Source organism: Nelumbo nucifera, chromosome 1 (assembly GCF_055504915.1).
Source record: "Nelumbo nucifera cultivar China Antique chromosome 1, China Antique-T2T, whole genome shotgun sequence".
NCBI classification, from domain to species: Eukaryota; Viridiplantae; Streptophyta; class Magnoliopsida; order Proteales; family Nelumbonaceae; genus Nelumbo; species Nelumbo nucifera.
In genome coordinates this window covers 15,926,492-15,953,960 of record NC_142649.1, presented here as the reverse complement: position 1 = coordinate 15,953,960, position 27,469 = coordinate 15,926,492, and the positions used below count along the sequence as shown (strand labels likewise).

At 40.0% G+C, this 27,469-nt stretch overlaps 1 protein-coding gene across 5 annotated transcripts; it reads right to left on the bottom strand.

The window, feature by feature from the left end:
* On the bottom strand, positions 1-27,469 carry LOC104611574 (uncharacterized). 5 transcript variants are annotated; one of them, XM_088896497.1, is made up of 9 exons: positions 27,002-27,469; positions 22,102-22,236; positions 21,573-21,764; positions 21,141-21,202; positions 20,854-21,011; positions 13,086-13,234; positions 12,857-13,003; positions 11,679-11,758; positions 1-5,087 (listed from the first exon to the last, which is right to left on the bottom strand). In XM_088896497.1, exons 1-9 carry the CDS (start codon positions 27,347-27,349, stop codon positions 5,069-5,071), a joined length of 1,290 nt encoding a protein of 429 aa, XP_088752623.1. In that variant the 5' UTR covers positions 27,350-27,469; the 3' UTR covers positions 1-5,068. The 5 variants fall into 5 exon arrangements, with proteins under 5 accessions (XP_088752623.1, XP_088752624.1, XP_010276996.1 ...); XM_088896498.1 differs by lacking the exon at positions 1-5,087 and adding an exon at positions 11,411-11,493; XM_010278694.3 differs by lacking the exon at positions 1-5,087 and having other exon boundaries at positions 11,411-11,758; positions 27,002-27,468.

Genomic DNA, 27,469 nt, shown 5'->3' with positions numbered 1-27,469 from the left:
TTCATGGTTCCTGATTTGTCAGCATTAGAGAAGTTAGCCCCGGGAAAGAGTATTCTTATATGTAAGAGTGTCAATGGACCGGTTTTGGATTGGACGCCGTCCAGTCCAAAATCAATTTGGACAGTTAAAGGTTTGGGTTGAAACCAATCTAAATTAAAATGAATTTGAACAGATTAGATCGGTAATGGTTAATCTTGGCAGGGGACAACTGAAAAGAAGAATGGTTGTTGGAAGCACATGGCTTTTCAAAAATGGGAACACCAAGGATCTTTTTATCACCGAGTCTGTCAGCCACCTTAACACTCTTAGGCTCAGTATCATGTACATAATGCAAACCGGGACCATTTCCAGCTTCAACTTTGTCAGAAAAGTGTTGATGATCGACTTGTAAGAAATCCAATCCCATTCTCTCTGAATTTCCCCTTGCTTTGGGGGTCATGTCATTGCAAGTTGGTTTTCCTCTAAGCCAAGGCAAGCCGGCTGAAGGATCTTCATGCTTCCTTTCTCCATCTATAATCACAAGATCTCGCTGGGGAACCACTGTATCTTTGAAGCCACTTGGAAGCACCATATTCAAATTCATATCCTTTGCAGTCCTAACATCAACGAAGTCTGAACCCTTGTAATGCTTCACAGAGCCATGGTTTTCAAAGTTTTCAGAAGTTAATGCCTTCTCATTACTGCAGTTCAGATAGTCAAATCCAACTGAAGGGGAACAAACCTGTAATGGCTTGGACGCCAACTGGGACCCATGGCAAAAGCCATTTCTTTTATGATATATTTCACTTCCAAAATTTGGGTTCAATCTCAAATTGCCATTAAGATGCCATTTGTCTTCAATAACCCCAGAGCCTTGAAGTGACGGAATTGTTGCTCAAAGAAGCAAATGGGTTGACACATGGGAGTGCTTCAACTGCTATAGGATTCTTCTGACTCAAGCTACACATTGGTTTTCTCCAAGATGAAGCTGAAGGTACTCCAAAATTGGCCATATCAGACCGAGAAACAACTGGATATGGATGGTTAAAATTGGGTAGATTTCGATCTTCATCAACTGTCACAAGTTGATAAAAAACTGATGCTATTTCATCAGTATAGTCTATGAAGATCATTCTCTGATGGGTGTTGGTTACTGGAATTGTCTATCAAACACCATGCTTTGGTGCCTGGAATTACCTCGATGGGCATTTCTCAAACATTATGGAGATGGCTTTAGAATCAGTTCCCTCTGTGTATGTGTGTCTTGCTAGGTTGCCACCTAGTAGGAAATTGCAGGAAATACAACCAAAGTCTGTAAATTTCATATTATGTGCAATAAAATTTTATTTATAACAATATCATCTTAGGTTATCTTATGTGAAGATTTTTTAGATGCTGCCTCTTCATTTACCTGACATTTAGTTTTATAAATCAGACTGCAATGTTCAAATTCTCAAGGTGAACCAATTAGTTGTAAGCAAGTATTAAATGAACTTATGAATGTAAAGGATGGATTTTGACAGTTCATTTTTTTTTTTCTCTGAATTGCAAAATCATCTTAATTCAATAATCTCCATTTGTTGCTTAATTCTCTCATATTTGATAGTTTTTCTCTGTTGTCAAGTCAATCCTACTGGTAAATGGTAATAGTAAACCTGATGAGCAGATTTGATTAGGAGCACAGACTTTTTCTTTCTTTCTTTCTTGTATGATGATTATATTGATATATTATAAGCCTATAAGGTGAAAGATGTACTCAATTACCCTATTCAGCAGTGTGTGTCTATAACAACTCTATGTTGATGAATTCATGTATTCTAGTGAACTTTTCATGCATCCACAGTGAACCCCTTGTTGACATCTCAGATTTCATTTTGAGTCACAATGTGGCTATTGTGGTCCTCAATCCTCATGGAATAGAAAGGGATTTCTTTTTCCATATTTTAGATTGTTGGCATAACTTTGTGTTGAAGTTCAGCCTGCCCTAGAAGTCTGTTTTGTTTGTTAGCTGAAAAGTAATGTAAACAGCAAGAAGGAAGAGAGGAAAGAAGAAGGAAGAAAGAGGAAGAAGAGACAAGGTCTGGTTCGAATTAGGAAAAGTCAACCCTAGTTTCGGCCAGACCTGTTATTATATTATTAATATAATTGAAAAAGACATAAGTGCCCATATTTAAGTAAGAGGCACTCGAACTAATATAATAGTACACATCAGCATTCTCAATAGGTACAAAGACCGAAATACCCCTTCACTAACACTCCCCCTCAAGCTGGTGAGTATATATCATATAATCCCAGCTTGTTACATATGTAGTCCACTCTCCCCCGACTCAAACCTTTTGTAAACAAGTCTGCCCACTGGTTTCCCGTATTAACATATGCAGTCTCTATCACTCCATTCAGCACCTTCTCTCTCACAAAATGACAGTCAACTTCGATGTGTTTGGTTCTTTCATGAAACACCGAATTGGAAGAGATATGAACCGCTGCCTGATTGTCACAATAGAGCTTTATTGGAGTACTAATGTCATATCCTATCTCCTGTAGAAGGTTCCTTAGCCACACTAATTCACAAGCAGTATGTGCCATGGCCCTATATTCTACTTCTTGCCACAACTGTTTGCTTCTTACTTTTCCACGTTACTAGGTTACCCCCCAGAAAGGTGCAATAGCCTGTGGTAGACCGTCTACCAGACATAGAACCTGCCCAATCAGCATCGGTGTATCTTTCTACTTCCAGTTTTCCGCCACTTTTATACAGCAAACCACGGCCAGGAGCTCCTTTCAAGTACTTCACAATCCTTAGCACTGCATTCCAATGTGGGACCAAAGGTTTCTGCATGAACTGACTCACCACACTAACCGCAAATGAAATATCTGGCCGAGTAATGGTTAGGTAGTTTAGTTTGCCTACAAGTCGTCGGTATCTGCCAAGGTCTTCAAATACTTCACCTATATCACTGCTCAGCCTCGTATTTGTTTCCATAAGTGTCTCAGTCGGTTTAGTACCCAACAAACCTGTTTCTTCCAGTAAATCAAGCACATATTTCCTCTGACACAAATTAATGCCATGCTTAGATCTTGCTACCTCTATGCCCAAAAAGTATTTCAATTTGCTAAGGTCCTTTGTTTGAAAGTGTTCCTATAGGAATGCCTTCAATCTGTCAATGCCCATTTTATCATTCCCAATCACAACGATATCATCTACATACACCACCAGTAGTATTTTGTCTGCCGGAGAGTCATGACTGAAGATAGAGTGATCAACTTGGCACTGTTTCATACCAAACTTCTTGACCACCTCACTGAACCTACCAAACCATGCCCGAGGGGACTGTTTAAGTCCATATATAGCCTTCTTAAGTCTGCATACCTTACCATCCTCCACCTGAGCAACAAACCCTGGTGGTTGCTCCATGTAGACCTCCTCGAGCAAATCACCATGCAAAAAGGCATTTTTGATATCTAGCTGATATAGAGGCCAATCATACATAGCTGCAAGGGAGAGGACAACACGAACTGACCCTATCTTAGCAATCGGGGAGAATGTCTCCGTGTAGTCAATGCCATAGGTTTGGGAGTACCCTTTTGCAACCAGCCGCGCCTTCAGGCGCTCAACACGACCATCTGGCAAGTACTTAACGGTATACACCCACTTACAACTGATAGCCTGCTTCCCAGGAGGAAGAGCGGTGAGGTCCCAAGTGTGATTATGATGGAGGGTAGAGAGCTCTTCTTCCATAGCACGGCACCACTCTGGAGAGGTAAGGGCTTCCTGGACATCCTTAGGAACAACCACTGAGAATAACAAAGAGATGAACTGGCGATGGGAGGCGGAGAGGTGAGTAAGGGAAACAAAATTGGAAATAGGGTGAAGGATGCAGGTGCGTTTACCTTTCCGTAAGGCAATAGGAAGATCAAAGTCGGAGGCTGGTGTCGGATCTGGAGCTGGATCTGTCGACGGTGATGAAGCTGGAGGAGTCGTAGCCGGTACACGTGGGCGATGTGTATACACGCGACGGATAGGTGGACGGTGGCACCGGAGGCAAGGACATAGGCACGACTGGAACTAGAGGAGGAGGATCAGCCACAGGAAGGGGAAGAGGAGGAGGTGATGTGGAGGAAGCAGCATCACCGGACCCTACGAAGAACGGAGTAGACTCGAAGAAAGTAACATCAGCACATACCAAGGAACGACGAGAACTGGGACGGTAACACTTGTACCCTTTCTGAGTCCGAGAATAGCCAAGGAAGATACACTTAAGGGATCGTGCATCTAACTTGTCAGTCCCGGGACCCAGATTATGGACGAAGCAGACACACCCAAATACCCGAGGAGGAAGCGGAAACGGAGACATGTTGGGGAACAAGACACTAAAAAGAGAACGACCATCAAGAATAGACGTGGGCATCCAATTAATTAAGAAACAAGAGGTGAGCGTTGCATCACTCCAAAAGGGTTTGGGAACATTCATGTGGTGCATGAGTGAGCGTGCCGTTTCTACAAAATGTCGGTTCTTTCTCTCAGCAACCCCATTTTGTTGTGGGGTGTAGGTACATGGAGTTTGGTGTATAATGCCATGTTGGTCCAAGTATTCTTGAAAAGAGGAAGACAAGTATTCACGGCCATTATCAGAACGGAAAATTTTGATGTGAACGCCAAATTGATTGCGGATCTCAGCATAAAATTTCTAGAAGATGGCAAATAATTCACTTCTTTCTTTCATTAAGTAGAGCCACGTCATTCTTGAAAAGTCATCAACAAAAATAACAAAATATCAGTATCCATTATATGACATCACTTTATAAGGACCCCAAACATCTGAATGAATTAAAGAAAAAGGACTCGACACACGGTTATCAACCCTAGAACTAAAAGGAACACGATGGTGTTTCCCAAATTGACATGACTCACAATCTAGAACAGAAAGTTGACTCAATGAAGGGACCAAGGACTTCAGCACTTTTAGCGAAGGATGACCAAATCTACAATGCCACTGGAGAGGAGAAATAGATGACTGAAGGGTCGTTGACGTTCTTCCACCACCATCAAGATAATACAGTCCACCGGCTCCATGCCCTCCACCAATCTTCATCCCCGTCTTGAGATCCTGAAAAACACATATAGAGGGGTAAAATGTAATGGAGCAATTAAGGGACTTGGTCAGCTTACTAACAAATATAAGATTAAACGGAAGCTTAGGTACATATAAAACAAAGGATAGGGATACAGGGTCTAGGTCAACATTACCAACACCACGAATAAATGATGTGGAGCCATTAGCAAGGGTAACAGATTGTGATGTTGAGCAATAAGTGAGAGATGAAAACACACCTGGAGTTCCTGTCATGTGATCGGAGGCTCCAGAGTCAATAAGCCAGGGGTTGGGTGTGGATGCCAAACAAGCCATACCTGAGTGTGCAAAGGTAGTTGTGTTCTGCTGCGACGTGGATTGAACAAACCTTTCATACTCATCACGAGGAACACTCACCATCTCCTTGCCTGGACCATCTGAAGAGGTAGAATGCATCTGGTCAGCTGACCGGTTCTCCTGTCTAAAGCTGGAACTGATGTCACTAGTCATGGCATGGTTGGTCCACGTCGAGGGTGGACCATGTAAGTCATAGCAGTAGTTAAGAGTATGTCCATCCAAACCACAATAAGTACACCTCCGTGGACCCGAGCCACATCCTCTACCACGAGCTCCCCTTGAATCTCTGCCTCCAGTACGACCACCACCACGGATATGTGTAGATCCACCACTACCACTCCGGCCATACACTGGACCACTACTGCCACCACGGCCAGGCTGGGCTCCTCGAGCCCCACTTCTGCCACCTCGACCTCTTAACACTGCAAATGCTGATTTATTTGGGATATTAGAGTTTTCCATAGATCCAATGGAAGTCCTCTGAAGACGAGAAAACACCTCCTCTAAAGATGGAAGGGCAGATCCTCCTAGTATCTGGGCTCGTACTGGTTCATACTCAGACTTCAGCCCCACCAGAAACCGAGTCACATCAAGCTGCTCTCTCTGTTGCTGTGGAACCTTGACATCAGAAGTGAGAGGATGATAGACATTTAACTCATTATGGATATTTCTCATATTGGCATAGTACTCCTCAAGGCTCTGATTTCCCTATTGCAGATTGAAGTATTCCTGATAAAGTTGATATACCCTAGTTGTATTATCCTGACCAGAATACAATTTCTTAGCATGATCCCACACCTCTTTGGCTGTGTCAAGAAACATGAAGTTCACACTGATTCTGGGTTCCATACTGTTCCACAACCATGTGATGATTTGTGCATCTTCCTGTTCCTAGTCTTCGTACTCCTGAGAATTAGTGGGGGGTTTCTCCTCTCTTATGTGTTCTATCTTCTTCTTCACCTTCAGAAAAACCTCTACAAACTTGGCCCAAGGGACATAATTCTCTCCATTCAGTTTAATGGAGGTCATTTGGACATTCAGGTAGTCAATAGATAATATCACACTAGGTTTACTATCACTGTTATCTGCCATTGCCGAATTCCCTTATCACTGAATCCTGAGCACTACACACTGCACACTGCACACACACACTTCACCGAAATATGCACACTGATTTCAGCAATAATAAAGGCTGAAAGCCGTACTAGTAACACCACAAACCCTACTCTACAGCTACCAGAAGTTTCACCATTAAGTAAACACTACTTTCCTTCGAATCACACACAAACCAGCATAAACCCTAGCATACTGCAATCTGAAAACCCATCATACGATCTGTACCACACCTCTCATGTGTTCCATAACAGAAATTATGCATAAAAAAAAAAACTCCTTACCTCATCGCCTGAAGGCCAACCACACGAAGGAATGAAACACAACTGCACCACACGCACCAGCCCTACATTAATTAGGGGAGGGCTTAGAAACCACAGCAACCAATCACTAACGACACCACCGGAGGCATAGAAACCTCCAAGGAAAGAGGGCGGTCACTCCTTTTCAGCCCTGTTCCCAGTCTCCAACCAACGGCTGAGAAATCCAAGAGAAACCCTAGTTCGAATGCGCAGAAAACAGAATTCCATCAAGTCTGATTTGTTTAATGTTGCTCTGATACCATGTTGAAGTTCGGCTTGCCCTAGAAGTCTGTTTTGTTTGTTAGCTGAAAAGTAAAGTAAACAGCAAGAAGGAAGAGAGGAAAGAAGAAGGAAGAAAGAGGAAGAAGAGACAAGGTCTGGTTCGAATTAGGAAAAGTCAACCCTAGTTTCGACCAGACCTGTTATTATATTATTAATATAATTGGAAAAGACATAAGTGCCCTTATTTAAGTAAGAGGCACTCGAACTAACATAATAGTACACATCAGCATTCTCAACAGGTACAAAGACCGAAATACCCCTTCACTAACACTTTGTTTTTCCATTTGATTTTCTTGTGCTTATAGGTTCATTATAACAAATAATGGATCTAGACATTCTGTAGCTGGTCTGAGGTAAGACACATGCCACTTAATATGGCCAAAAAGTTAAACTGTATAATTCTTTTATAACTAGAATATCTCTCTTGGTGCAGTATATATTCTTAAGTTCCAATTAATTTTGAAATGTAAAAGGAGAATATCTCTCTTGGGGAAGACTGTTATGTTTTGATACATTTACCTTGAATTTAATGTTTCAGTAGATAATTTACTGTATTGTAGGTTACAGGTATGATATTTAGAATAAAAAGGTCATTACCCAGTGTTGGTCCAACTATCTTGGGTCTTGGGAGGGGAAGACTGGATTCAGTCCTAACCTTTGGCATTTTTTGCACAAAATGGCCGCTGTCAGACTCAAACCTGTTTTCTCACACTAGCCAACAAAAGGGGAATTGCAACAGCAACTCCAAAATATATTACTATACTTGGTAATAGGTGACTGGCCTCTCAACAACAAGAAATCTGGGATGAGTCCAATGTAATCCTAGTAGGGATCATATTATAAAGCTGAAGTTTGATGGTCGCTGTATTGGTAATCCCTTCAGAAATAGGTGGACAGTTTAGAGATGCACATGGCATCATAGTAGTGCTATTTTCAGGACCAGCTGGCCACAAGCACATGACTCAATAAGTGAGGTTTCAGCAGCATTGCAAGGATTGAAAGTGTAAAAGTTATTAAACAGTACAGGTATCCCCAAATTTCATTAAAGCAAGAATGGCAGGGGTAGAACCCCAAAGCTTACAGAAGAGGGATTCTATCACTATAAAGTTCTTCCAGAAATACACCCTATTTGGCTAAACCATCTGCTATGTGATTTAGATCCCTAGGAATCCAAGTTAGTCTTGCATTTAGGTAGAAAGGACATCTTTTAGTTTAAAAAATTTAGTTAACACAATCAGTGGTCCAATAAAGAGCTGTTCTGCAGTCACTTGGCTTCCTTTGGGCATTTAGAGGTTTAGGCCTATGGTAAATATTACATAGGCAGAGCCTGGGTGGGTTAGGACTTAGGCCCCTATCCCACCCTACTAACTTCTGCACCTGCTGGGGGCTGGAAGGATGTCTTTGGTATTACTGCTGAAGATGGAGTCAAATACTAAAAATTTGACTATAAATATCTAATAATCCTTAATAATCTTACAGGTTGAAGCTTTTTTTGGAAAAATGAGATATATAATCTGTATTACATCAGGTTATGCAAGGTCATCCTATGTTCAATTTATTTGTATTATATTCTTGGCTCATAAGAAACATACTGGTTCCATACTGATTACAGTGATGAGTGGTAGGATTTGATTAAGGTGAGATCATTCTCTTTTTCCAAACAAGAATTTTATTATATAAACTTTGACGCAGACTAGCAATCTTTTAGCTTTATTTCCTTATGGCTATCTCTTTCCCTTGGTGACTAGGACTGTTGTTCCCATGCTAATGGTGCAGCAAGGTCAGCCTAGCTTTCTGTTATTTGTCAAATGAGGGTTCAAAGTATTAGGTTTAGGGTTGGAGTGGGGACTGCTCGGCCCTGGTTCAGTGATCCTCTGCTTCACAGAATTGTTGTGATCCATGATCCATAAATTCCATATCCATCCTACACTACACACAAGAAAAAACCAACACAACTACCTGGAACCTTCTCACTGCTTCTCATTCACTGTCTTTATTATCCACAAAATATGTATTTATAATTAAATAAACTACACTTTGACAACCATACAACCAAGATATCAATTGGGTGGCCCCCTACATACTAACTAAGCCATGGATGCATGGATAAAAACCTAATCCTAATCCTCAAACAGAGCCAAGCAGGATAGTATGCAGGGTCTCTCCCTTCAGTTGGCGAAGCTTAACAGAGACCTCAATTCAAATGCAACCCACCATCTGGGTGCCTTTATCAAATGCCTCAATCGGACCATCGGATTTATACTTCGATAACAACAAAGCAATAAGGAAAGTAACTCGATAATTTATACTTAAAAAAAAAACAGCAAAGCTATAAGAAAAATAACAGCAACAATTTGTACTTAAAAAATGTATAAATTCCATAATAATTCGAACACACAAATACCAATAAGGAAAATAATGAAGAGACAAATTGTTCAAAACTTCAAATACCTTAACGATGCTGCTTTGTTTTGATGCTTACAGGGATGATATTGGTGGTCAACCTAAAAGGGGAAAACAGAGTAAGAAGATGAAGAAGAAGAAGAAGAAGAAGAAGAAGAAGACAAAGAGACAGAAAGAGAGAGAGAGAGAGAGAATTTACCTTGGTTTGAGCTCTTTGGATCGAACTTAGCTTTAGGACTTCAACAGATCGAGCTCACCGTTACCCTCGATACCTCAGCACAGAGAGAGGGACGAGAGTTTACCTTGTACAAGAGAGAGAGAGAGAGAGAGAGAGAGACGAGGGTTCAGTGAGTTCAAGTCGAGAACTCGAACGAAAAAAAAAAAAATCGGTAGGATGGGGCATGAAAAGTTTTCGTGCCCCAAATTTCATTCTGGGAAGAATGAATTCTGCAGCAAGAAATGAATATCCAAACACCTATATCTCATTCATTCTTGCTCATTCTTTTCCAGAATCGGCAAGAATTAAAAGAATGAAGCCACTGGCAGCGAACCAAACATGGCCTAATTTTCCCCTTCTACCAAGCCAATGTTAAATTTTTGCCCAGACCCAAATTTCATTCTGGGAAGAAAGAATTCTGCAGCAAGAAATGAATATCCAAACACCTATATCTCATTCATTCTTGCTCATTCTTTTCCAGAATCGGCAAGAATTAAAAGAATGAAGCCACTGGCAGCGAACCAAACATGGCCTAATTTTCCCCTTCTACCAAGCCAATGTTAAATTTTTGCCCAAACCCAAATTTCATTCTGGGAAGAATGAATTCTGCAGCAAGAAATGAATATCCAAACACCTATATCTCATTCATTCTTGCTCATTCTTTTCCAGAATCGGCAAGAATTAAAAGAATGAAGCCACTGGCAGCGAACCAAACATGGCCTAATTTTCCCCTTCTACCAAACCAATGTTGGTCCAGCCATCCAAGTATTGATGTAAGTTTTGCCCACTGGGTACTCGGCCTCCCCAACATGATGGGGTCAGGGATGAGGATTAATAAGGATCCCTGGCGGGGGAAGGGGTTGGAGATGGGGAGTGAAGTTCCCACCTCAACCTCGAGATTATATATTTCAAAAAATACTCTTAATTAAAAAATTTCAGGGATTCGGGTCCATACAGAAACCTGTCTCTATCGGAGATCGGAGATGGAGGATAACTTTGATCCCAGTGAGGACCGGAGTTAGGGAGGGGGGTTTGTTTCAAAATAGAGGTCTATGATCCCCACCCTAAATCTGCCCCGTTGCCATTCCTAGCTTCCTACATCCAAGCTCTTAGAAAAAACCCAACGTTGGGCATTTTTTACTCGATGTGGCCACTCTCAAGACTCAAGACCATCTTCCTATGCTCGTCGGTCCAAGATTATATTGCACCCTGCAATGCCCTTACGCTCCCCTTGAAAATCTGCAAATAAAATTAGCCATCTAGGTCTAAGCTGCCATAGGGCCTGCCTACCACTGCTCCTTTTTAGCTTTGATTAGTTTTCCTGGAATTTCCCTCCTAAGAGTCTTTCTTCAAGTATGAAACTGACGTCCTGACACTTATGGAATTCATGGTCGAAAGGTTTGGCTGAATTTGTTGCTTGAATTTGAAAGATCCAGTTACCAACAGGCACACATCATGCATCAACCAGGAAAAGACAGAGACCAGAGAATTGTGGAGTTTGTGTTGAACATGTGTTAAAGCGTTTTCCACGTGCAAATAAGAAGACACCAGCTGAACCCGCCAAATTTTTGGTACATTGGAGAGAGTCCGGATCTGGTAAGCACACCGAGTACACTTGGCCCACAAATATATTTAAATCATTGCATGAATGACCTACAAATTGATTGTATACTTACTGTGAATTTGTGCCTATCAGATCTGGACTCCATTGAAGAATATAATTAAACAAATTCATGATACATCCAGGAGCTTTCTGGTTTGTTAGATGCTGCACAAAAGGAAATGGCTTTGGCAAAGGAAAGTAAGTATTACTTACACACCTATTATGGTAAAGAATATTATTTTTCTCAACTAAGATATCGATTCAGAACTGATAGTTGTCCAGAGTCTCCATTCAACAAGAAAACTTCAAGAGGAATATAAGATGATGGAGATGTCAATGATGATCCAAACCTATGAGTAGGTTGGAGAATTTTGCTCCCTTTAGCACATTGAATGGTTCGAAGACGAGGTCCAGTTCGCATCTGCCAAACCTGCATGAAGCCATGAACACCACATTTAACATTCATATAAACAAGCAACCATATAAACAAGCACCCATAATAGCTATTTAAGCAAAGAACGGACCCTAGAACAGAGGAAAGTTCAAAGCAAAAATTAGGTATGTACAATTAGTTTATTTATATTTATAAAGACAGAAACAAGCACAGGGAAAAATGTTGCACCATCCATGCTGCAAGTAACGGTTGAAGCATTGAACTAATAATCTTGAGAAGGTCTTGGTCAAGCAGGTGGACAGCACAAGCAAATAAAATGGAGAATAGGCCAAGTACAAGCATTCATGAAATAAGTGCAGAATATGAAGGAAAAGAAGAATGCGAAACATAACAAATGCAGTTAACAAGAATGCCATATTACTTGCAGCCTTAGTTCTCTGTGTCAAAACATGCCAAATTCCTTGATTTTAGTGATGTTAGAAAGTTAATGTAAAATCAAAGTAATAAGAAATAATTTAAGCACTCGTTATTTAACAACAGATATGGCATTGAACAGAAGAGAATGGTGAAACAGGATTAATGTAGCCAACCCCATTAAGCGAGGTAAGGTTTAAATGATGATGATGATAAAGTTTATGCAATACAAGGATTCATCATACTAACAGGGCAATGAATCCTTCCACGTATGGAGTGATGATGATGATGATGACGATGATGAGAAAGTTTATGTAATACAAGGATCCATCATACTAACAGGGCTCTGAATCCTTCCGTATGGAGTGATGATGATGATGATGATGATGAAAGAGTTAAAAAAAGAGTCATTTTGTTTGGAATAATTCTAAAAGCTTTTTTTTTCTTTTCATTTTTTTGGTTTTAGAGTGCTCTGAATCCTTCCATGTATGGAGTAATGCATGGTTTTAATTATGTCAATATTTAGTTAAATAAAATTCACAAAATTAAAAGTAATCAAAAAATCTTCGTCATTTCTGGGAAACATAGAATTGTCTCATTTTGCAGTAAGATTAGAATTACCATCAACATTTTAACCAATTGTGGTAGTCTAAATCAAGAAAACATTTGCAACGATAACAAATAAATATACACAAAAAGACGAGTATAAGAAAATTGCACCTCAATAATTCCTTTTCGAGGTGCATGAATAGCTAGGCAGAGGCAATAATCATTCTTTGTGTGTTCATAATAAGCCGAGGTTGATGATGATGCTGTATCCCTATTAACTAGCATCTCCATGAAAAGGCAGAAAGCATCACGATAACCCTGATAAAGAGATGAAGTTCAGTGTCAAGAAGAAAAGGAATTAAATGCATGGATATTCAACTCAATTAGTCTGTGAGAAAACCTTCCAAAGTCGCACAACCACAAGTGCCTGAGTGTCAAGTAGCAAAATACGACCAAGTGAATCAGTAATAGCAGCCAATGTGCCACTAGGTGATAGAGTGAGTTTCTCTCCTTTTCTTGGCTTATCCTTCAAGCATGTTAAAGGAGATGCTGCCACAAAATCATTATCAGAAGAATAAATTCAGTGAACTAAAAATATTGACCTTTAAGCCACAATATCTACCAATTTGAGCAAGCATAGGTTAAATCATATTACAAGTAATAAAAGAAAGAATCAAAAGGGTGTATACCATCACACATTCTATTATGTATCCCTATAAATCAATGCATTCAAAATCAGATTTACATGTCCCCTAGTAAGGTGGAAACCTAATAAAGCACACTTCCCTTACTATACCCCTATCCAGATCATTGGCTGATCTTGGCACCTAGTGGAATGAGAAGTTCTATCTAGATGCCAATGCTCTAATCTCTCTGATGTGAGCCACAACGTCCAAGGGTCATCAGATCCACTCATTCATTGAATAACTTATCTCTGATTCACCCTCTACTACTACATCAAAAGGTTCAAAACAAAAGAAAAACAATTCAACTCTGTTAGTGTCGAGTATGTAGAAGTATTTCTGTCTTTGTGCTTATGTTTAGGTGCTGATGTGTAAGTTTATGTTAGATCTAATGTCCCTAACTTAAGTAGGGGCACATGTGACTTTTCCACAATATTTTAGTAATATTAAACAAATCTGGCCGAATGGGAGAGTTGACTTTTCTCTCATTCGAACCAGACCTTTTCCTCCTTGTCTTCTCTTCTACTCTTCTCCTTTCTCTCCTTCTCTCTTTCTCTCCTCTCTTTTCCTTGACTGTTATCAGTCTAACAGGCAGATCGAACTCTAATATGGTATCAGAGCTAAACTGAGCAAATCGGATCTGCCCAGAATTTTGTTCTCTGCGCACCCAGTCTAGGGTTTTCTCTTGCTTTCTTCGCCATCAGTTGGAGATAAGGGAAAGGGCTGAAAAGGAGTGATCGCCCTCTTCCCTTGGAGGTTTCTATGCCTCCAGTTGTGGTGTTCGTGGTCGGTTGTGCAGTTTCTAAGAAGCCCTCCCCTAATCGATGAAGAGAAGGGGGCTAATTCGTGTGGTGCAGTGGGTGCCTTGTGTGGTCTGATTTTCGGGTGATCAGGTAAGAGGTTCTATGCATTTTCTTGGTGTGAATCAAATGATAAGTCTGTTTCAGACTGTATGGAGGGATTTCAGATTGTAGTGTGATAGGGTTTGTGCATTTTTCAGTGTGATTCGAAGGGAAAGTGTTCCTCAAATAGTGTGGTGAAGTTTCAGGTAGTCATGAGGTAGGGTTTGTGGTGTAAAGAGTGCAGTTTACAGCAATAGTAAGTGCTGAAATCAATGTGTAGTGTGGTCTAGTGTGCCGAATTCAGCAATACCAGAATTCAGCAATGGGAGACAACAGTGATAGCAAGACTAATGTGATGGTTCCTACTGACTACCTGAATGTTCAAATGACCTCCATTAAGCTGAATGGAGAAAACTATGTACCTTGGGCTAAATATGTAGAAGTCTTTCTTAAGGCAAAGAAGAAGGTGAAACACATAATGGACGAAAAACCCTCCACCGATTCTCATGAGTATGATGATTGGGAGCAAGCAGATGCACAGATTATCACATGGTTATGGAATAGTATGGAACCCAAGATTAGTGTAAATTTCATGTTTCTTGATACTGCCAAAGAAGTGTGGGACCATGCTAAGAAGCTGTGTTCGGGCCAAGACAATACAACCAGAGTATATCAGTTGTATGAGGAATACTTTAATCTACAACAGGGTAATCAGAGTCTTGAGGAGTACTATACTAGTATGAGAAACATTTGTAATGAATTGAATGTTTATCACCCCCTAACTTCTGATGTCAAAATTCAGCAACAACAGAGGGAACAACTTGATGTGACTCGATTTTTGGTGGGGCTGAAATCTGAGTATGAATCAGTGCGGGCTCAGATACTAGGAGGGTCAGCTCTCCCTTCCTTAGAAGAAGTGTTTGCTCGACTTAGGAGGATTTCCATTGGATCTACCAAGAACCCTAATGTTTTTGATAAATCAGCCTTTGCAGTATCCAAAGGCCGTGGTGTTAGAGGTGGAGCTCGAGGAGCTCAGTCTGGCCGTAGTGGCAGCAGTGGACCGGCATATGGCCGGAGTGGTGGTAGTGGACCTGCATATAACCGTGGTGGTGGTCGTACTGGAGGTCGAGATTCAGGGGGAGCCTGTGGCAGAGGACGTAGTTCGGGTCCGAGGAGGTGTACATACTGTGGTATGGATGGACATACCATTAATTATTGCTATGACTTGCATGGTCCACCCTCAACTTGGGCCAATCATGCCGTGACTAGTGACAGTAGTTCCAGACAGGAGAGTCATTCAGCTGATCAGATACTTTCTACATCCACAAATATTACTGGGAAGGAGATGATGAGTATTCCCCGTGATGAGTATGAGAGGTTTGTTCAGGCCACATCTCAACAGAACACGGTCACTCTCGCACACTCAAGTATGGGTTGTCTGGCATCTACACCCAATCCCTGGATTATTATTCTGGAGCCTCCGATCACATGACTAGAACTCTAGGTGTGTTTTCTTCCCTCTCTCATTACCCAACATCACAATCTGTTACCCTTGCTAATGATTCCACATCCTCCATTTGTGGTGTTGGTAATGTTAACATGGACCCTATATCCTTATCCTTAGTTTTGTATGTCCCTAAATTTCCTTTTAATCTTATGTCAGTTAGTAAGTTAACCAAGTCTCTTAATTGGTCCATTACCTTTTACCCCTCTTCATGTGTTTTTCAGGATCCCAAGACGGGGATGAAGATTGGTGGAGGGCATGAAGCTGGTGGATTGTATTATCTTGGTGGTGGTGAAAGTACGTCAACAGCTCTCCAATCGTCTCTTTCTCCTCTCCAATGGCATTGTCGATTTGATCATCCTTCACTGAAAGTTTTGAAATCTTTGGTTCCTTCATTGAGTCATCTGTCTGTTTTGGATTGTGAGTCATATAAGTTGGGGAAACATCATCGTGTTCCCTTTAGTCCTAGAGTTGATAACCGTATGTCAAGTCCTTTTTCTTTGGTTCATTCAGATGTATGGGGTCCTTATAAAGTAATGTCATACAATGGATATAAATATTTTGTCATTTTTGTTGATTATTCAAGGATGATGTGGCTCTATTTAATGAAAGAAATGAGTGAATTGTTTACCATTTTCCAAAAATTTTATGCTGAGATTCGCAACCAATTTGGTGTTCACATTAAAATTTTTCGTTCCGATAATGGCCGTGAATATTTCTCTTCATCATTTCAAGAATACCTAGACCAACATGGCATTATCCATCAGACTTCATGTACCTACACCCCACAACAAAACGAGGTGGCTGGGAGAATGAATTGTCATCTTTTGGAAACAGCTCGATCCCTCATGCATCACATGAATATTCCCAAATCTTTTTGGAGTGATGCAGTGCTTACTTCTTGCTTCTTGATTAACCGGATGCCCACGTCTATCCTTGATGGTCATTCTCCATTCACCACATTGTTTCCTACCTTGTCTCCGTTTCCTCTTTCTCCTCGGGTTTTTGGGTGTGTTTGCTTCGTTCATAATCTGGGGCCAGGAAAGGACAAGTTAGATCCACAATCTATTAAGTGCATCTTCCTTGGCTATTCCCAAACTCAAAAAGGGTATAAGTGTTATCATCCTAGCTCTCGACGTTCCTTTGTGTGTGTTGATGTTACCTTCTTTGAGTCTATTCCATTTTTCTTGGGGTCTGGTGATGTTTCTTCCTCTTCATCACCTCCTCCCCTTCCTCTTCCAGTTGTGGATTCTGTTCCTCTTGTTCCAGTTGTGACCAAGACCTTGCCTCCAGTGCCACCACCTGTTGAACGACCACCTATCCATCACATGTATACACATCGCCCACATGTACCAGCTCCTCCTCTAGCTCCATCATCATCGACAGATCCGGCAGTTGTTCCCAAACCAGCCTCAACCCCAGTATCTGATCTTGATCTTCCCATTGCCTTGCGGAAAGGTAAACGCAGTTGTACCCTTCATCCTATTTCTAATTATGTTTCACTGACTTACCTTTCTGCTTCCCATTGCCAGTTTATCTCTTTGTTATCCTTTGTTGTTATCCCCAGGATGGTATCATGCGATGGAAGAAGAACTCTCAGCTCTAGCCCATAATCATACATGGGAACTCACCACTATTCCTCCTGGTAAGCAAGCTATTGGTTGTAAGTGGGTTTATACGGTTAAGTACTTACTTCATGGTAGTGTAGAGCGGCTGAAAGCTAGACTGGTTGCCAAAGGGTATTCCCAAACCTATGGTATTGATTGCACAGAGACTTTCTCCCCAGTTACTAAGATTGGTTCAGTCCGTGTTGTGGTTTCTCTTGCTGCAATGTATGATTGGCCCCTCTATCAGCTTGATATCAAGAACGCCTTCTTGCATGGTGATCTGCTCGAGGAGGTCTATATGGAGCAACCACAGAGGTTTGTTGCTCAGGGAGAGGATGGTAAGGTGTGCCAACTACTGAAGGCCATTTATGGGCTTAAACAGTCTCCTCGAAAATGGTTTGGCAGATTTGGTGAGGTGGTAAAGAAGCATGGTATGAAATAGTGCTAAGTTGACCATTCAATCTTCAGTCATGACTCTCAGACAAGGAAGATCCTATTGGTGGTGTATGTAAATGATATTGTCATTACCGGAAATGATAAAATGGGCATTGAAAGGTTGAAGACTTTTCTACAGGAATATTTTCAGACAAAGGACCTTGGTAAATTGAAGTATTTCTTGGGGACAGAAGTAGCAAAGTCTAAGCATGGTATTAACTTGTGTCAGAGGAAATATGTTCTTGATTTGCTTGAAAAAACAGGTTTGTTAGGTGCTAAACCAGCTGAAACACCTATGGAAACAAACACTAAGTTGAGCAGTGATATGAGTGAAGTGAACTACTTAACCATCACTCGGCCAAACATTTCATTCGCAGTTAGTGTGGTAAGTCAATTCATGCAGAAACCTTTGGTTCCACATTGGGATGTGGTTCTAAGGATTGTGAGGTATTTAAAGGGGGCTCCTGGTCGTGGTTTGATATACAGAAGTGGTGGAAAACTTGAAATAGAAGGATATACTGATACTGATTGGACCGGTTCTGTATCTGATAGGAGATCTATCACAGGCTATTGCACTTTTTTGGGGGTAATCCAGTGACATGGAAAAGCAAGAAGCAGACAGTTGTGGCAAGAAGTAGTGCAGAGGCAGAATATAGAGCTATGGCACATACTACTTGTGAATTAGTGTGGCTAAGGAACCTTCTACAGGAGATGGGATACACTGTTGATACTTCAATGAATCTCTATTGTGACAATCAGGCTGCATTTCATATTTCCTCTAATCCGGTGTTTCATGAGAGACCCAAGCACATAGAGGTTGACTGTCACTTTGTTAGAGAGAAGGTGTTGAGTGGAGTGATAGACACTACATATGTCAACACAGGGAACCAGTGGGCAGATTTGTTTACTAAAGGATTAAGTCGGGGTAGAGTGGATTACATACGTAACAAGCTGGGATTATATGATATATACTATCCAGCTTGAGGGGGAGTGTTAGTGTCGAGTATGTAGGGGTATTTCTGTCTTTGTGCTTATGTTTGGGTGCTGATGTGTAAGTTTATGTTAGATCTAATGTCCCTAACTTAAGTAGGGGCACATGTGACTTTTCCACAATATTTTAGTAATATAAAACAAATCTGGCCGAATGGGAGAGTTGACTTTTCTCTCATTCGAACCAGACCTTTTCCTCCTTGTCTTCTCTTCTACTCTTCTCCTTTCTCTCTTTCTCTCTCTCTCTTCTCTCTTTTCCTTAACTGTTATCAGTCTAACAGGCAGACCGAACTCTAATAAACTCTTACTAAAAGCCCTAGAAACTCTGCTCTGAAAAATTGAAATTGGCCAACACTTGTGGAGGGAGAGATAAGCTCTTTTTAATGACTTTCTTTCTTTTTCCCACTATTTAGAATGCTTTTGAGGTTGTGTTGTATGTTTCAATCATAATGTCCTAGATCATATCAATAACAGGATTGCCCTAGTTCATTTGTGTCCACGGAACGAGATTAGTTATCATAGGTAAATTGGAATTTGGAAGATGCAGTTGCTGTTTGGAGCATACTGCATACCTATGGTGGTTTCTTCTATATAGGAATAGCTTTTGTGCAAGAAACATTAAAGCTAAATATCACACAATCTCAGGGTGATGAAGGGATAAATCTAGAAATCTAATACCAATTCCTGATGAACATACCTATAGTGGTTTCTTCTATATAGAAACAACTTTTGTGCAAGAAACTCTAAAGCTAAATACCACACAACCTCAGGGTAATGAAGGGCTAATCTAGAAATCTAATACTAATTCCTAATGAACAAGCCCATTGATATCCCTGCAAAGTCATTTATGGTAGTAATCCAATGTGCTCTTCTGATGGTAACCAACTCAATGACCAACTGGAGAATGAGGGTGATTGTATAACATCATTTTTTTTCCATGCAAAAGTTCTTTAAGGTAGAACCTAACACACAAAAGACAACCTCTTATGATGTTACTCCAACACATTCCTATCCGTCTACCATTTTCTGCACAAGATAAAGTCGAGTTAAAATCAGCCCCCCACAATGTCCCACAGTACATCCCCGCCATGTATTGGGAACATCTCCCAATGATGATACCAGGAATGATGATGTCATCATCGGGAGGTGTTCCCAATACACGGCAGAGATGTGGTGTGGGACGTTGTGGGGGGCTGATTCGGTCTCAATAAAGTCTGTCTCTGAAGGCCCATGTTGTCAGAGCCAGATTGGACATAAAACTGTTTTGGCTGCTGGTTTACAGGTAGAATGGTCTGACTGCCCAGTTGAACTTATTGACACACTCAAATAAAAATTGTGAAAAATAAAATTTATTAAAATATTAAATGGCTCCATATTATCTTTTAAAGCTATTTCACATTGAAATAAGGTAGAAAGAATATATATTGTAAAACCTATTAATACATGTATTTGGAGTAACTTTGACCAAGTCAACATTCTAAGAACCATTTTGGCTGCTTTTCCTGGCCCAAATGGTCCATCTATTAGTCTGATACAAGTATGACAACAGTGCTGAAAGCCAAGCACCCATTCTCTGAACCATAGGACATATCTGAATATAGCTACTACATTTGTCAGTTGTCAGTTGTCAGTTGTCAGAATATTAATTCACATCACAGAGTTCAAATCTAAGTCAACAGAAATCATTTTTTTAAATGACAAAAGCATGGAGAATGAAGTAGAATAATAGGATAGGGAAGAACTGAAATAGAGTAGCAGAAGATTTGCAAACCTTTCTACAGATTGAATTTGTAAGCCAGTTCTTAAGAGTCAAAGATTGCACTTACCTCTCAATTAGGTATTTCATGGACATCTAGTTCATTGATTATTGTGAAGGAAGCATTATATAATAGTAAATTTGTAAACTGACTTCACCTCCAGCAAAGGGCTGAGGGTGCACTTCAGATTTCGTTGTTGAAATGCATATTTGAGAGGTTAATGCAATCTTTGACTCTTAATAGTTGACTTACAATGATATAAATGTTAAGTTTTGCAAATCTGCTGCTAATTCATTGATAGTAGCAAGATTTGCAGATGAGATAATGGTAAATTTGTAAATTGACTTCACCTCTAGCAAATGGCTGAGGCTGCACTTCAGAATTTGTTGTTGAAGTTTGGTCACTCTGCCAAATCATTTTAGAGAAAGAAACAATTGTGGAAAATGTAGTAGGCATGACTTTCGACAGAAAAGCTCCAAGTATAGACCTGCTTCTGTCTTCGGACAGCCTGTAATCAAATAAAATGCAAGTTAAAATTCAAAGTAAATCAATTTAGTACTAATAGATGAAAGCGAAAGTTTCAAAAGTAAAAGTAGAAAAAAGACCAAATACACACTGCAAATTGTGCCACACTAACCTGTAAGCCGAAATTACAGCATCATCTCCAATAGTAACTGCACAGTAGTAGCGTTGACTTGACTGCCCAACAATAAAAGCAGCTGAATTCAAAACCAGAATGCTTCAGAAAGTTTTCATTAGAAACATTTAATTAGCAGCAACTGCACTAGATAATATACTACAGGGTTGTCATGATAAAGCACAGTGTAGAAAACTAATGAATGTTTATATTCATTGAGATACATTGACATACTCATGGCAGTCAATAGAAGTACAGGGTTGTCATGCTAAAGCACAGTGTAGAAAATTAATGAATGATTAGTTTCATTTAAAAACATTGACAAAGTGGTAAAATAGAAGCTTAGCAATATAAACATGCCTTGTCTTTTCAATGGCCATATGCACTATATATATATATATATATATATATATATATATATATATATTTCACCTGAAGTTCCATCAGTGGAGGCAGCATTATCCCAGTGATTGCTGCATCAACAGTTGAGCCATACTTGCTAACATTCCATAGCTGATATGGTACTCTCCCATATGAATTTCTAAGGTCCTCTGTCTCACTCTTTTTCCATCTCTGATCCCGAAATTGTGACCTTGCTTCTTGAAACCATCGCTGCAGCAATTTCTACAAGTGCATGGACCATGTTAGTTTTGCAGTTCCACATAGCTCCCAGAAAATCACTAGTAACTAATACAAAGAAGATAGAGAATTGAATGGAACCCTGTCCTCACCTTTTTTTTTCTTCTGTTTCCCTTCTTAGGTTGGGGTGGGAAGACTAAGCTTAATGATTTTCTTCAAAAGTAATTCCCAAATCCTAAGTAATGATATTTTCTTCCTCTAAAAGATTTAGTGAATTAATTATGGTGCCTATTAGCAACCACAATGAAACTAATTATCAAGGATGCAGTTAATGATATTTTATAGAACTTCCTCAGTACAAACGACAGGAAACATAGCATACCCGAATTTCTGATCCATCAAAACGTGCTATTACATCTGGCATAACAATACAAACCTCCTCTGAGGATGTTTCTTGTGTAAGACCACTCTTGGTTCCATGAACTCGTAGCTTTCGTATACATTCAGGATATATCATCTGTACATCCACAACTCCAAGATCACTACTTCCGGGTAGAATAAAATGCGCTCATGCGAACCTTTTTTAAATTATTTTGAATGGTCACTTCATGGTAGTATGTTAAAAAATTCCAGGGAACAAACTTAGAAATTATAAAAGATAATTATCAGGAGTAGAGAAACTAGACCACATAATATGAAAATTCATGCATATTCAAACAAAAGGAAGCTTTTTTTTTCAGAAAAAGAAGTTTTAGATGGTAAACTCTGGGGAATGGAAACAGCAATCAGCAGAGAGTGAAATCCAACAGCCTAAAAAGTACAGCATCCTAAAAAAATCTCACAAGGACTACTTACAACTTCATTATAATAAATGCATTAGTTCAGATATGCAGTCGTGCTTGTATGTGTTGCATCATCACCAATATAAGCTTTTTTATGGATAACTTGAAATTTTTATTAAATTGTGGTATAGAATAGAGAATATGTACAAGGAATACAACCTGTCACCCCCCCCCCAAAAAAAAAAAAAAAAAAATCTCTTTAATTAAGATTCAGCATTATCCTGTCCTCCACTTGTAGTCCCCCAAAATAAATGCTCCCCGCCGGCCCCTTGTCTTAGCAACACATCAGCCATGCTATTGGTTGTTCAACTAATTAAGCTTAATGTGGCTCTCAGCTCCCTTGCTAGGTAGGTTGATTCTCTTATGGTGTGTCTGTAATAACTGTTAGAGATTTTGTCTAAGATGAGTTAGCAATCTGCTGCTAACCTTTAATTATATCATCCACCAGATAAGGTTCAAAGAGACAAAGACAGCTGTTGCTTTAACCCAAAATGCTACCTACCTTAACTGCCATATTTTCAATCAAGTCTGTGGCTGTATAAGTCTCTTCCTTAAAAATGCTACCATTTCCTTCTTCCCAAATCACCCAAAGAATGGCAGCTCTAATGCATCTCCGAAAATCCTCCCGGACCTCCCCCTTATTGTAAAGACTAACCAAGTCAATGGGCAGGGACCACCTGCACCAAAAAGGTTAAAAAAAATATTCCCAAATTCTAAAGGCTAAAGGACAGGAGATTAGTAAGTGTAGAGTAGTTTCACCACTATACTTGCTATTTAGGATCAACTATATGTGTTCTGTTTCTGTTGTTCCAACCTAACCAGGAACATGTCTTCCATTGAAGCATGAGTCATGAAATCCTTGCTTAGTAGCTTTAACCCACAACCTTTTTGTCCTCATTTTTTCAAAACCTTCAACTAGAAAATAAATTATTTGTCCCTTGGAGGGAGAATCACCCTAATTAGGTCTACGTTGGCTAACCTTCCTGTATATTTTCTGCCAGTTTTTAGGATACCGGTGAAGGTGGCCAATAGGTTAGAAAATCTAATGAGGGATTTTCTGTGGGAGCCAGGGGGAGGAGAAGAGGGACCATAGGGTCAAACGGGAGGTGGTTTGTAGAGCTAAAGTGGAGGGAGGGTTGGGTATTGGTAATATTAGGACTAGGAACCTAGCACTACTAAGAAAATGGTTATGGAGATTCTCACTGGAGAAAGATAGGTTGTGGGTTAAGGTGGTGGGAAGTATACATGGACTGGCAGATAATGGTTGGGATTCAGGAATTCTAGCAAGGGCTACAAGAGCTTCCCCTTGGAGAGTCATTCAAGCCATCTTGCCTTTATTCTCTCCATGGATCAGGTATGACTTGCATTCTGGTAAACTTATCAAATTCTGGGAACAAGTTTGGGTTGGGGACTCCCCTCTGAAAGATCAATTTCCAGGCCTTTTTGCTTTGTCCTCCCTCAAGAATGAACCAATTTCTTCCTTTATTGTTCCTTCTAATTCACCCTCTGGGTTTGGTTGGAATCTAAGCTTGAGAAGAGGTGTTAGGGACACAGAGTTTGCCTGTACCATAGCCTTATTTTCTATCCTTGAAGGGGTCTTTATTGAGCCATCTAAAGCAGATAGCAGAATCTGGACACTCACTCCCTCAGGCTCCTATACTTGTGCCTCCTTTTTCAAAGCACTGTTACCCTCTCATCCCGCTGGCTTTTCTTTCCTTGTTAAAGAAGTGTGGTGTCGACCTATACCTCCTAAGGTTGGGAGTTTTTGTTGGGAAGCCTTCTTGGGAAGATTTAATATAGGGGATCTACTTCAAGGGAAAAGACCCAGCAGCTGCTTGTCTCCTCATTGGTGTGTTCTCTATAAGTCTGATGGTGAGTCCAGATATCACTTGCCAATTTCTTGTCGGTTTGTTAAAACTATTTGGGTATGGTTTACTTCTTTGTTTGGATGCAGGTGGACCCCCCCCCCCCCCCTTTGAATGTTCCAAGCTTGTTTTCTTACATGCCTAATTGGCCAACTAAAAGGGTTAAAATCATGTGGAGGTGTGGTAGAGCTGCAGTCTGTTGGACGGTGTGGGAGGAGAGGAACTCAAGGATCTTCTTAAGTAAAGAGAGAGGTGTGGAACAAATTATAGAGAGCATTCACATTAGAATGATGCAATGGTTGAGAACACCGAAGCTGTTCAAAGTGTTCTCAGTTGATGAGCTGTTAAGGAATTGGAAGATTGCAGATTCAGGCTTATGTAGAAAGTTATCAAAAGCTTGCTGGAGTCCTCCACCTATTGGATTCACCAAACTGAATTTTGATGGTAGCAGCATAGGCAACCCAGGGCCTTCTGGAATTGGAGGTGTGATAAGGGATGGAACAGGAAACTTGTTAGCCATGTACTCTGGACCGATTGAGGTGGGAGACTCATTGAGGGCTGAGATTCTTGGAGATATTGAAGGGATTCAAAGGGTCAAGGAAATGAAGATCAAAAAGGTGGTTATAGAAGGTGATTCTGCAATGGTGGTGAAATGGCTAACAGAGGACAGTGCTATGATGTGGAAATACAGCAATGAAAAGAGGAAATATAAATGGTTAACCAAGGACATGGAAATTCAATGTAATTGGATTAAGAGAAGTGCAAATGCATTGGCTAACGATCTAGCTAGGCAAGGGGTAAATAGAGACACATTATTCTGGGTTGTTTTGTAATCACTACAAGATCAGAAAGTTCTTGGGTAACTGGAGTTAAGACTTTTTAGCTCCATCCCATTGTAATCTTGTTTTTACCATTAATAAAATTTCACTGTTACTGATCAAAAAAAATCAAAGAAAAACTTGCAAAGTCAAAGTTTTGGAAGTTTACTGGATGTCCTCATGACACATCATCTAAGAGCACAAAGTACCAACTGCAAACAGATTTTGCCAACTTTATCCCAAGTTCCAAGTGTTAGTATGCAGTCCAAGAGTCAGCACAGATAGACCCTACAGTTTCCAGGTATCCTAGTTATACTGCTAACTTTTCCCCTTCCCTTTCTTAAATAAAGCCAACTAGATCAACTTTTTATTCTTTCTAATTTCTACTTCTCTTTTGATAAAACAGGCTATCTGATGGCATCATAACTCTATATATAGTCATATACCTTAAACAATTACAGACTAATAGGTAAGAGCAAAGAGCGTGATAGTATTTGTATTCCCTTTCTTTTAGCTTTGTTCCTTTTTCCTTTGGTTAGTCATCTATCTCTCTACCTCCCTCCATTTCCCATGTTTATTTCTTTTTATTATTTTCAACATTTTCTAATTTGCATAGTACCCTCTATCCCCCTCTTCATCATAGTTTCCTTACTATTTTTATTTATATTATCTTCTTTTTCCATGTTTTTCTTCAATCCTTATGCTCATTTTGTTATACTTTTCAACTGAAAATTGGAAAAAGTGTATCATTAGTAATTATACTTCTTAAGGTGTATGGCTATTTCCCATCCTTTTTCGGTATTTATATTCTGTTTACAGTAAATCCTTAAATCATTTATGTATTTCTGATAGCTTTTTATGTCAGTTTCTCCATGCTGTGATTTCCAGACATCAATATATATACCGGACACCTAGACACTTTGGCACCAGTGCCATAATAAAGCAATGATGATTGTGCAAATAACAAACTGCCTCAAACAACTCACCCCTATTTAATTACATGATGATGCTACTCTGAACCCGGGCCTGAAGTTATCTCTCATTCATAATCTAATTCTCCCTATATTGCAACTTATTAATTTAAAATTCTCATCTCAATGGGGTAACCAATCACCATGAATTGTCAATGAGATAGAGAAAGAAAATATCACAAGAAATTTCACTTCATTTTCGAACCAATAGGGACCTTCATACCTAATGTGCTGGCTGTTTGATGATGGCTGAAGTTGCCGAACTGAACGACTCATTTAGTGGATAAAATCATTAAATAATAAATTATTCGAGGGTATACCAACTTCAGCTTCAGCCATTAAGGAGCTCACAACCCCAAAACTTATCCACTCAAAGAGAAAGCAATAAGCTTTTCAGTTTAGCCACTTCAGCTGTTATCATACGGCCGTTTAACGGTGTGAAATTATAGTCGTAACTGGTATCTATCCATCCAATACTTGACCCAAAAAAGGGAAAACTAACTTCTAGCATTCAATTACTAGAAAATTCTCCGAAATATTCAACAAAATAGAAGTACAGTTAAAGACCTTACGACTCAATCAAATGTGTCAAAGTCGGAGTAAGTTGATTCTATGCCCTTTATGCCCAAGCAAACATATAAATTGGATACTCTAAAATATCAAAACCAAAACTTTTTTCAATTCAACTAGTCTCTAGGATGTATATGCAAAAGAATCTGCAGGTTTACAAAGTGAGGAGTTTGTTCAAAGAGGAAAAAATAAATTTCAAATTGGAGAATGCAGTACCTGTTTATGAATCAGATCAGATTCCAATGAGTAGATGATAAGATACCCATTAGAAGTTCCGACGGCAAGAGCATGGAGGTCATCAAAGACGAGCCACTCGATAGCGGTGATATCTCCCTCGACTGGCGTCAAAGAAGGTCGGATCTTAACTGGACGACTCGATGGGTCGTCGTAGTTCCAACCGAGAATGAGAATAACAGAATGATTGGCAAGAGCGAGGGAGTGGGCGTCAAGGGCAGAAAGAATGTTTGGGTTGTCAACAAGCCATCCTTCCCTGCCGGCGCCCAATTCGGCCAACTCGTCGCAGGCGATGCACCCAAACTCCGTTACATGCGACCGCCTCGCCATTGATTTCAGAATTAAATTGGGAAGTTGAAAGGATCAGACTGAGAGATTCTTCAAGGTCGACGAATGTGTGAAGATAAATAAAATAAAAATGGCAGATGCTTAATGCTTACTACTACTACT